Below are 12,854 nucleotides of genomic sequence, written 5' to 3'. Positions count from 1 at the left end.
TATATATATATATTCACTTATAGTTGACATACAATATTATACAACATCAGCTTCAGGTGTACAGTGCAGTGATCAAGCCTCCTCCCCATCCATGATGCGGTCTCCCTAGCAAGACATGTGACCATCTGACACCCTACGAAATATTTACAACATCATTAATTGTATTCCTCAAACTGTCTTTCATGTCCCTTTGGCAATATTGTAGTTGCGTATTTATGCTGTCTAACCCCTTCCCCTTCTCCCTCATCCCCACCCTCTCCCAACTAGCAACCATCAGTTGTTCCTCTATATCTCTGAGACCGCTTCTGTTTACTTTCCTGTTCATTCAGTTTTTTAGATTCCACATATAAGTGAGATCATATGGTATTTGTCTTTCTCCGACTGACTTATTTCACTTAACATAATAGTCTCCAAGTCCATCCATATGCAATGACAATGTTTTTTAAAAGCCACAAAGCACTCCAGTGTATGTCTACAATCACAAAATACAGAGTAAAATGGATGTCAGACATAAAATAGAATTTGAAGTTTTATTTACATAACACACACACACACCCCTAATCCCAGATAATGACTCTATTGGGGCTCTTGGTGAAGTCATACAATATACATAGACTAGCACATCACAACTCTCCAATTAGGGATGGAGATTTAGCTAGTGATTCCATCCCCTAACTTTATTAAAGTCAATATTTTAAATAATCATCCATTTCTGATAATTTCTAGTATGTTCTTGGCTCTATTTTTATCCATTTTACAGGCAATAAGCTACAATAAAGGAAATAATTTTTTTTCAGGAACTCCCCATTTATATTGCCTCCAGTCAGACAACCTTAGAAGAATTTTGATGAGCTTCGTCCCTTTAACCTAAGATCAAAAAGAGAATCCAAAAGCAGTTTTAAAAAAAGAAAGAAAAAATACTAAATGTACAGCATTTCCTCCATTTAACAGTGAAAACAGTTCCATGGACCAGTCTCGGTATCTTTACATTTTGCAGAAACAACCTACTCACTATGGGGCTACTCAGACCACTGAAAGAACATCCCAACCTTGAGGGTAAACAAGAATGGGAACTGGACAATAAGCTCCAGTTTCATTTTTAATCTACAACAGGATCAGCAAACTATAGTCCAAGGGCCAAATCTAGGCCACCACCTATTTTTGCAAATAAAGTTTTACTGGAACACAGCCACATTCATTTGTTCTCATATGGCTGTCTTCACGCTACAATGGCCAAGTTGAATAGCTGTGACAGATGCTATATGGCCCACAAAACCTAAAATATTTACTATCTGGTAGTTTACAGATATTTTGCCAACCCTTCGTCTACAATACCTAAAACTGTTGAAAATCACTACAAATACACCTATGAGATAAAAGGTTGCCCAACAACTCATAAAATTTGCTTTAATTTATGTCCCATTTAATGTGTTGAACAGACTCTATAAGCAAACTGATAGTACTCACCTGATTAAAAAGCATTCTAACTCTCTAACACTGCTGGTGGAAATAGAAAATGATGCAGCCACTTTGGCAAAGTCTGGCATTCCTCAAAAAGTTAAACAGTTACAATTTGACAGAGCAATTCCACTCCTAGTTATCTACCCAAGGGAAAAACGTGTCCACACAAAAACGTGTACATGAATGTCCATAGCAGGATTATTTATAATAGCCAAAAGGTGAAAACCACCAAAATGGCTCATCAACTTATGAACACATCAACAAATGTGGTGTATCCACACAATGGAATATTAATGGGCCTTAAAAAGAAATATCTTCAACATGGATGAAACTTCATAACATTATGCTCAGAGAAAGAAACCTGTCACAAAAGACCACATATTGTATGATTCCATTTATATGAAATGTCCAGAACAGGCACATCTGTAGAGACAGCAAGTAGATTAGTCGTTACCTAGGGCTAGGGAAAGATGGTAGGTAAGAGCTAAAGCATACAGGGTTTCTTTTTGGAGTAATGAAAATGTTCAAAAATGTACTGTGGTGATGATGAATAACTCTGTGAATATACTAAAAACCATTGAATTGTACACTTCAAATGGGTGAATTGTATGGTATATCACAATTAAGCTGTTACCAAAAATAAAACGCATTCTATTAATCTGCTAAAATATCCAAAATCAAATTATTAGAGTCTTCTACTTAGGAGTACACCCTGTAAAAAACCCCAGTCTCTGCTCATTCTAGATGACAAGCAGCAAGACAGCACTGCAAAGCAGGCGCTCAGATGGGTCACATATACCCAGGTGTGAAGCCACATGCTGCCACTTCCGGTTCCCACTTTGCCCAGGGCAAGTTACTGATCTCCCTTTTCCTCATCTGTAAAATGGGGAGGGCGTGATTGACTCAAAGGGAAGGGTTGTGGCCAAGGTTAAATTAGAAAAATATCAAACATTTAACACTTTGTCCAGCATATAATGAGCACTCAAGCCATGGAATTTGAGAATCAACAAGAAAACAAAAAAGGAAAGAATTCCTATTGTTGTCCCTCAAAACTTTAACTTGATACTTATTATTTTAATTTCTTACATGTTACCTATATCACTAAAACTAAAATAGGAGCTGAGAGCCTAAAACTGTTCTAAAAATAAGGTTTATTAATTAAAAAAAATAAAATCGGATAAACATTTTTAAAAACTTCCTTAAGATTTATTTTCTCTACCTGTACTGCTCCATTTCTTTTTCTAAATGAGGAAACAGGCCTAAAAAAATTAAATGTGTTACCCAAGAAGATGACCATCAAATCATTCAAGCCTCACATCCTCTGTGAAGATTTCCTCAACTTAATTCTTCTAGGTGCTCATAGTTTATGGACTGCTCATTGAACACACTCCTTCAGTAGCTCCTGAGTACTTACCAGGGGTCAGTTACTGAGTTATGCTGAGGACACTATGTGAACAAGTCAGATGTGACCCTGGCCTGCACAGGACTTCAGGTCTAGTTAGATTAGATCTGAACTATTTGTCAGTTTCTCCCATTGACAGAGAGCTCCTTTAGGCTAGATAACTCAAATAATTGGTGAATAATTAATATTAATGGCAATTAAAACAACAACTGTAGACATTTTGCATAGATCACGTTATTCAATCATCACAACACCCCTGTAAAGTATATACTATCACCCTCATTTTACAGATTAAGGAACTGAGGCTCAGAGATGTCAACTAACTTGCCCAGGGCCACACAGCTAGAAATGAATGCATAAATGAACAAATGAATACATGTTAACACCACTAAGAATTTTACACATGGGATAGAAAAGAATGTTCATTTCACCATATCATTTATGTAACAGAGCCTGTGTTTAAGCACTGAGAAAGTGCACATTTGGAAATTGTTGAAACTTATCTACATAGCTGCCAAAAGTAATTTGAGTATCTGAGAGACATTCTAGAAATAAAAAATACTTATGCTGCACTTTAGAATCACTAATCCATGCAAATGGCTTGTGAAGTAGTTATCACTCCTTCTATAAATAAGGAGAAAATGGCCATGCTGTGCCCAAAGGTTACCAGATCAGCTCTTAGAGGGCTGCCTTACAGGCTACAAAGCAATGTTGATCCATATGTTTGGGGGAAAGTACATACCAAGGGTAAGCAGAAAGCCCCAAATCTATGAAGTTTCCTAAAAACACAAATTAGAGTCTATAAAACAGCAGTGGTATGATAGTAAGCAGCACATGATAGTGGGCTAGAGACCTCTGAAATTGAATTAATAACATCAAGCGTGTTTTAATAAAACATTAAAATCTGTATATGGTTAAATGGTAATACTTCCATCCTATATTAAAATACACAAGAATACTTTAAACTCAGGGTTAAAATTAAGAGCCTGATGAGCAAATAAAACAGAAATAGACTCATAGATACAGAGAAAAAAACTGATGGCTGCTAGATAGGAGGGGCATTGGGAATGGGGGACAAGGTGAAGGGATCAGAAAGTACAAATTGGTAGTCACAATATAGTCATGGGGATATGAATGCAGTAAGGAGAATATAGTCAATAATTTTGTAAAGATTATGTAAGGTGCCAGATGAGTATTGGACTTGTCAGGGGGGATTGCTTCATAAGACTGTATAGATGCCTGACCACTGCACTGTACACCTGAAGCTGAATTAGACCCAATTGAATGTCAACTATAATTAAATCTATAATTTAATATGTATTTAAATATATATTATATATATGTAATTATAGTCACAGGATGTACAGCACAGGGAATACAGTCAATGGTACTGTAACAGCTATATATGATCTCAGAAGGTGGGAGGGTTATCACTTTGTGAGAGGTATAAATGTCTATTACATTACTTTGTACACCTGAAACTAATAAAAAAAAGAAAAAAAATTGAATAGCAGAAGAATTTTTTAAAACAAAAGCCCTAATTTCTAATAAAATAATTGGGGCTTCCATAATGACTCTTTTAACATAGAGAAATAATTTAATATTAGCAATGTACACATTGTTAGATTAAAGGATTGTATAACGTAAGGGAAGGTGAGTATTGTATATGCTCTAGATTGTGTGTTTATGTAATCTTCTGAACTCTGGCTAGTTATTCATTTTGAATTCCTATATTTGCAGACTACTGTAAGTTCTTCAGTAGTTTATAGTTGCCATTTAAAAATTTTTTTTAAATAATAATAGTTTTGCTAGAAAAAAATTAAAAGCCTCAAATACAGACTCAACATAGTATATTTTGGATATTATTAAACTACACCAAAGGGGGGACAATCATCATTCCTACCTGAAAGCAATTCAAATATTAAAATAACAGTAAGCAAAAAAAAAACTATTTAGAATTATTTAAAAAAAGTAAAAAGACTGAAAAAAAAGGAATGTGCAACAGCCCAGTAAAAGAGCACAAGATGCTGAAATGAAATAATATTCACTTAGATATAAAAAATTGGCTTTGGACAAATAAAAAAGCCAATGAACAAATTTAGTTGGGGGGAGGGAAGAGGAGTGTGAAAGGGGAGGAAGAATTCCTTTCCCTATAGGAGAATTTAAGAAAATAACAATGGTTTGACAAATATCAAGAACTTAAAAGTATCTAAAATTTTCTTTGTCATTTCATTAAAGGTTTCCATTTAATTGAAAGTTATGCACCAAGTTCGGCAATCAAAAAGACCTAATCCTAGGACAAGCAAATGGTTTCACCTAAAAGCCAGCCATCAGAATCTGTAAAACATAATTATAGTGAAAAAATATCTATGCTTTTTTTCTACCCTAAATACTCGTATGTTGGTGCAAAGAAAGATTCACAGACAGATAGTATATTACCAACATCCACAGAATGAAGCCTTGCTTTTCAGTCACGCCATGAACTGAACATTAAACATTATATTCATTTTGATAGATGCTTTAAATGTCTCTCTGTCATAGACAAGCCTTTTCTTGGTCCTCAATCAGAGTGTGTTGGCATTTTACATTATTGATTCCCCCTCACTTTGGAACTTCTGTGATGCCCAGCTATCCTGATTCTTCTGAGTTATATTCCAAACCACAATCCCCCAGCTCAGTCAACCCCAGGAACTCATTCACTCATACTTTCACTTCCACACAGATAATTCCAAAATCTTCTCTGTCATTCCAAACCTCTCATCCAAACTCCAGTCTGGTATTTCCAGCAATGTCTACTTAGAAATGGCTTGCACTCAATTCAAAGCCAAAGTACCAATCCACACCATGGGATACTGGACAACAGTTTAAGAGACAGAATAGGATACATAAGTGGATATGGGAAGGTCATCAGATATACCATTTTTCAATTAAAAATGAATATTTTAATATAGTGTACAAATATCCCATTTTGTTTTGTAAACAAAAAAAACTTTCAAAAAGATATGTAAGACCTAGAAAATGGTTACCTCTGGAGAATAGGGCTATGGATGGTGGGAGAATGGAGAGAGACTCACCATTTACTTTGCACCATCTATACTTTTAAGTTATTTTTACAATTTATTTCATAAAAACTGTTAATTGATAAAGAGAACGTAATAGAAAAATAGTCAAACTAGCTTCAGAAACAAAATCTTTCTGTTATAGAAAGTCAAACAGAGACTCGCCCTATACTGACTTGGACTCTACAACCAATCATACCACAGTACCATAATGGCCATCAGGGTAATTACATTTTACTCAGTTGAAAGAGGTGATACCAAGAGACTGGGTAGCCCCCAAGACAGAGAGAATGGAGAGAAGCACCCTGTAGCATAAATCCAGAATCATAGTTGATGGTTTTAGAATCTGCACTGTCAGTAGCAACAAAAAAAATAAAACCCAAAATGTGAGAGCTTGCACACCCCATCAGTTTGTTGGCTGGGGTCAGGTACCTGCTCTGCAGCAGTAATTCAGTCACTTGATTATTTAGGTGTGCAGTGCTGGCAGACAGCTGAGAAGCTCACAATTCAGCAGCTGTGGTTCAGTACATGGTTTTCAGAGTCAGAGAGAACAATTTCAGTATTTTTATAACAGGATACGGGAATAACTACCCTGTGGAAACCACCCCACACCATTCCCAACAAACACCTGTCTCTGAAACCTCATTACTTCTGGTTTGGCCAGTTAGGGGAAATTAATCAACTATTCTCTCAGTGCAGGGGAAATGGAAGGGAAAACATGGAAGGTAAAAGGGGTAGAGAAAGTTCCAAAACAAATTATATTTTGGATGGGTGGCCAAGATTCCATATTTCCATTGCTAAAGAATGCATAGATTTATCAGTGACAAACACTGATAATTCATTAACGAAAAAGACAAAAAGAAAAACAAAATCAATGACACAACTAATGGTAGTATGGAACCACCACTAAAGAGGTAAGAAATTTAACTAGAAAGTCAAAAAATAAAAATTTGCAAGAAATGAACTCTGAAAATGAAGACATGTGCCTTACTTTAAGGAAACTCAATTCAGCATGAAATAAATTAACTTTAGAACCAGTTGGAGTCCATGTAATCTTGGGCAAGTTAGTCACCCATCTCTGAATCTAAGTGTTTTCTGTAAAATGGGTACAAGTAGAGGAGATAATACATGGCAAATGCCCAACATGAAACAGCATATATGTCAATTCCCCTTATGAAGTAGGCATTAAGTTGTAAAAAATTGCTTTCTTTTAAACAATGTTATGTTAAAGTTCCTTTAAACAGTACTTCTGTCACATTTAAAATGTGAAAACATTTACAAAAATACAGTAATTCAAGAACAATCTCAAAAAGTAAGGTATTCTTGCTTCTTTAATTAACTGAGTAGAGGTACAACTGGAGATAATGAAAGAATTTTCAATGGAAAGGAACTATCCAGGCACACAATTTAAAAAACATTAGAGATATAGTTTGTCAGGTGAAAAAGTTGCAAAAACAAGGGGAAAATGGAGGAGAGTGAACTTCATAAGTCAAGGATGTAGAAGCATGTCCCAGTCATGGAAGGTAAGGAAGTCACTGGAAGTGTTTATAAAGACAATGTGCAAACCACATTTCCAGGAACTCCAAGTCCTAAGGCAGTCTGTAAAAAGCAGACATGAGGAGACTCAGAGAAGGTTGTGCAAATGCAGAAAAGCAACTAAGTAGTTCAGTTCCCTCCAAAATGGTCCCAGAATTGAACTCCATCACCAGGAATCAACACTGCCTACCTACTCCAAATAAGGCCGGCCATGTGTAGGAACCCACATCCAATGTTTAAGAGGTTTTTCCTTCTTCTTAAACTGGAACTTCAGTTTAACCCCCATAGCTTGCATCTTTCTGGACCACCAGCAGGTTAGCTGGCAATTTTGTGTCTTTCACCTTGTTATGTGATTGTCACTTGATCAAGCACTTCTTTGGAATAGCTATTTATTTCTGGACAATTCTGGTTATCTTCAGGGTCACACTTGGTTTTTAAAATTAAAAAACTAGTTTACTTACAACATCTAAATAAAATTTCCAGGAAAGATGTTCCAACATAATGTAATATTTGCCCCTGTGGTAACTAGAAAACCAAATCAGTGGGCCAATCGATATATGTGAAAGCCATAGTAACTATAGTACACACAGTAAAGCTGAATTTTTCTCTACGTTAAATTATATACTTACATATTATTAATCCAGTATTCACATAAAGGCTGCAGTTGACTCAATTCTCTGGTAAACAGTGTTACTGGAATCACAAGCATGGAATTTGAAGTATATAAGTAACTTACCCATACTCTTAATAGAGTGTATGCGCAAACACAGTCCATACTAAACTGATAAATTCCTTACTGTTAAATTGAGTCATTCTAATGGACAGCCATCATCAACTGTTATTGAAGCAATCCTTGTTCTGTGTTGTGCCAACCATCAGACAATCACCATGTTATCATTAGATGAATGTCATGAATCAATGTGAATCTTAAAAGACCCAAAACATCAAAGCCAGACACAGGCTAAAACAAAATTCTTACACAACAAGGCTCAGAAACACAGCATAGAGAAAATAAAATCCATGTCTTGGTCTTTTGGCTTCAATACTTCCCCCTCAAAACGTTCATTCTACTTTTTAAAAGCTGTAAGCTTCTGAAAAGCCAGTGCTCCAAAATTGCATACTCATACATAAATCAATGTACGAGTTTGACTCTCAATCATAGCTGCACATTAAAATCATTCAAAGAGCTTTAAAACAAACAAACAAACAATGACCAGGACCCACTCCCAGAGATTCTGATTTCATTGCTCTGACACAGGGCCTTGGCAATTGATCTTTTTAAAAAGTTCCCCTGGTAATTTTAATATACAGCTAGGTGGAGAATCACTACTTCAAACTCATACAGCCTTTTGGGACAATAATTGCTCTGAGGTTGATAAACATGCTTTTTGCCTTTTAATGAGATTTTATTAAAACTACTTAAATCAGTCCACAGCTAGTGAGTGACTGTTACATTGCAGACACTGTGTTAAGCAATGGAGAAAGGTGTGCAAGATATGTTACCTGCCCTCAAGAAGCTCCCTATTAGCTAGGTAGAAAGGCCCATAAATAAGTAACTGTAATTAAATATGATAAGTGCTCTTGAAGTGTAAGCAAATACAGCATGTCTCACAAATACAGCATGCCTTACATGTCATCCTTGAGCTGGGGTCACGCTGCAGCATTCCAATTTTAGTATATGTCCTACCAAAGCAGGAAAGTCAGAAGTTACAGGTTACTAAATACCCAGACAAATATTCAGCCTACACAAGGTGAAAACCTTTGCATTTTGCTATTCTCTTTCACAGAAACTGCTGTACCATGGAAGTAGGTATTTCTATGTTTTAATTTGGATGAATCATCTTCAAATTTCCTTCGTGTAATATTACTGATTGTACACTTACCTAAAAACTATAAATTTGCAAAAGACGCAGTGAATGATCATGACAAAAATTAGCCAATTACCTATTTTTGCATAACACTTTTCCTTTCCAATAATTGCTACATTTGCTAAAACAAGAAGTTTTGGGACTATGATAAGGTCCCATCTTTGGAGATTTGTTTCAGTTGCTTGAAAGATGTTACATAGGAAAATGCTATGGGTATAATGGGCATTCAAAGGAGCTTTTTTGGTAAGACTGTCAAAAATAAGAAACACAGAGGGGAAGAGTTTAAATTTTTTTAAAAAAGAGATGACATCCTTTCAATACTCATAATGAATCAGGCATATGATTCTCTCGAAGACAGTGGGTAAGTGAGTGAGTAGATAAGTAGTGAGGTAGTTGAGTGAGTCAACTGATCTTGAAAAGTGAAATCTATTTTAAAGGATCTCAGTGAAAATTTAAACCTATTAAGACCTAGGGGTCAAAAACAACTAGTGATACTAATCTGGCATAAAAGAAAATCACAATTCCAGAGAACTTGGATAGAAATCAACAAAAAGGTTTTCAGTACAAATGAACATCTTCAAGGCCTTGCTGTTTAAAACCAGAGTTGAACAAATTCTAAGTTAAAATGTATGCTGTCAAGGTCCCTGTAAGAAAATCTCAAGTGAATTTCAATTTCCAGATCAATATATGCTGAGACAATTTACCAGAGAAACCTTCAACCTTTACACAGGGTGAGGAACACTATTATTACATGCTTTACCACAAAGGCTACCTTGAATTCATTATTTCATGGAATGACATAAATGGAACTGACCAAGTCACATTTTGTAGGATCTGAATAAGATTTCACGTTCACATCAGTTAAGGTATCCATAGAGTACCTATCACCTCAAAATTAGCTTGCTCTCCCTCCTTATGCAGCTCTGAGGCAACAGAAGAGATGAATTTAGTTCTATCAGAGATGTTTCCTGAGAATATTCTATCAGTTGTAAGTCAGCAGAATATTGATTGTGCTAATGCAATGCTGACCACTTTTTTTCGATATTCAAAGAGATCACATCATCACCATTCCAGAGCTTAAGGAATCAGAACTAGTCACTAACACTGATTCAAAGATGGCTATATTCCATCATCCCAACATAATTAACATTTTAATCTCACAGATTCCAATTATGACTTTGCTGGCTCATTTAAGTAAAATATAACTAAGACATAACAAACATTCACCCATACACACATAATCATTTGGGTGCTTTGGGGAAACACCCTAATTCACCTTCACTGGGTGCTAAGAATAAAGAAACTAAGGGGATTTGCTTATTTATTTATTTTACATATTTGTCTGTCTAGAACTGTGCTGTTCACATATGGCTATTGAGCACTTGAAATGTGGGCAGTCCAACTAAGGAACTGAATTTTATTAGTTTTAATTAATTTAAATTTAAATTTAGAAAGATATTTGATTCCGTTATTGGAAAACTTTTAGGTATGTTTGGAACAACTTGGGTATGTGAGTCCACTTTTGCAAATGCAAATTTTATGAAACCTGAATACAGATCAAGTATTTCCTATGAAAATGTAGCTTAGTGTCAGAATTGAGATGTGTTGTTAATGTAAAATACACATTGGATTTCAAAGACTGAGTATGAAAGAAAGGCTGTAAAATATCTTAATAATTTGGATCTATTGGGTTAAATAAAATATTTTATTAAAATTAATTGCACCTATTTGTTTTTAATAGTTTTAATGTGGCTATTAGAAAATTTACATATGCAAAATTTACATATATAAAATTACATGTGCTCACATTATATATCTTTTGGACAGCGCTGCTCTAGAGCACTTCCACAATTACTTCACCAGGGGCACATTTGGATATTCTTCTAGTAGACAGGCTGGTCATGTAACAAACAATAGGGGCAAGGAGTAACATGTCCTCCTATCAACTGGATCTGAGGAAAGTGTGCAGCAAGCTCTACCCACAATTTCACCATGTGAGGCAACACTGTAATACCTCAACATGGAAGGGAAAAAAATGAGTTATCAGCACTTAAATTGAAATCCAGCCCTGCAGACAACTTAAAAGAGAGCCAACTGCTCTAAGGTCTTGGTTTCATTTCCCAACTGCGGACCTTAAAATAGACAATAAAGCATTGCTTCCAAAAAGAGGTAAAATATTTCAGTGGTAACTGTCTAGCAATCCTTAATAAATAAGCAAAAATTGCTCTTAAATTTATCTCAACTTCGAAAGCCACAGAATACACGTTGAACTAAGAAATCAACTTCAGATTGCCAGCATTTCCCAAACGAGCAAATTAGCAGGATTGTGCACTTGGAATACTGTTTGACAAGAATGAAAAGGAAACTATTCAAAACAGATTTATGGAATGGACAATTAGATGAGGAACTGCAGATTTAATTCTCAATCAGCACTGTGATTAATCTGATTCCCTGCTTTTCCCTAGTGTAATTATACAACACAGATGAAAGGATGAGCATTTGGACTGTCAGTTCTATATTCTAGACCAGCCCGGTGACTCAAAGCAGACGGCTCTACCACGCTAACCACCATCCCAACAACAGTCGAGGGAAGCCTTGAACACTGATTTAACAGTCATTGCATAACGAGGCATTAAAAATTCGGATCCCCCCAACTCTTTCCACGTTCGTCTATACCAGATGAGGAATTTGCTGAAACTGAACGTACCCTGTCTTAAATGACCCCCTCCAATCCGGGCATGGGGTGAACACAAAGGCATCTATCTAATATCCTGCACAATAGACACACACCCCACAATTAAAAACCCTGGACGTTCTCTCTTTCTCTCCACACAAGCAAAGGAAATGCAAGCTGCTCTTTTCGTAAATAGTCTGTGCTACACGCAAGGTAACAATAACCCCAACTGTTCCCAGGAAGCAACTATAAAATCGGTTCGGCCACGTCCCTGTGCAACCGTCAGATAAAATGCAGACACATTTCAGCCGGCCCCACGCCTCAAGGGGTGGCCGACCTCGGCTGGTTCACCTCCACCGATCGCTGCGAACTCCCCAGACCCCCGCCCGGCAGGAGGTCCAGGTACACGTCTATAAATACTCAGGGGTGAGGAAGACCAGGGCCGCGGAGGTGAGGGAGGGCAGGGGGCAGGCCCGGAGCGGGTGCGGGTACGGGAGGACCCGGGCATCACTGAAATGCATTTTCCCACACTCCCGCTCCCTCGCGTGAAGACTCACTTGCCGATCACCTCGCACAGCTCGTACACATCCTCGAACAGCACGTCGTCGTCGGCCATGGTCCGGAGGGGACAGCGGCCGCAGCGTGGAGGGCTCCGAAAACGGGGGTGGGGGCGCCAAAGAGCTCAGTGCCCGGCCCCTGGCTCGCCTCCTCCCCTCAGGACACACGAGCCCTCGGTGCTGAGGACGCTCGAGTGGGGCGCGAGGCCCGGAGACTGCGGCGCCTTCCTCTGCGGGCGACTGCCCCGGCGCGGGCGGCCGGGCCGGGGCGCGGGAGCGAGGGCGGCCCGGGCCCGG

At 37.4% G+C, this 12,854-nt stretch overlaps 1 protein-coding gene across 13 annotated transcripts in view; it reads right to left on the bottom strand.

The window, feature by feature from the left end:
- Positions 1-12,842, bottom strand: part of CASK (calcium/calmodulin dependent serine protein kinase) — a 415,968-nt gene extending 403,126 nt beyond the window's left edge. For all 13 annotated transcript variants that reach the window (XM_019649798.1, XM_019649806.1, XM_019649845.1 and 10 more), the window contains exon 1: positions 12,558-12,842. In XM_019649798.1, coding sequence (XP_019505343.1) covers positions 12,558-12,616 — 59 coding nt within the window. In that variant the 5' untranslated portion in view covers positions 12,617-12,842. The remainder of the gene's footprint in view (positions 1-12,557) is intronic.
- Positions 12,843-12,854: the final 12 nt, after the last annotated feature.

This window comes from Hipposideros armiger, unplaced genomic scaffold, assembly GCF_001890085.2.
Source record: "Hipposideros armiger isolate ML-2016 unplaced genomic scaffold, ASM189008v1 scaffold_7, whole genome shotgun sequence".
Taxonomy (NCBI): domain Eukaryota; kingdom Metazoa; phylum Chordata; class Mammalia; order Chiroptera; family Hipposideridae; genus Hipposideros; species Hipposideros armiger.
The sequence above is the reverse complement of the archived record's forward strand: the minus strand, read 5'-3'. Positions and strand labels throughout refer to the sequence as shown.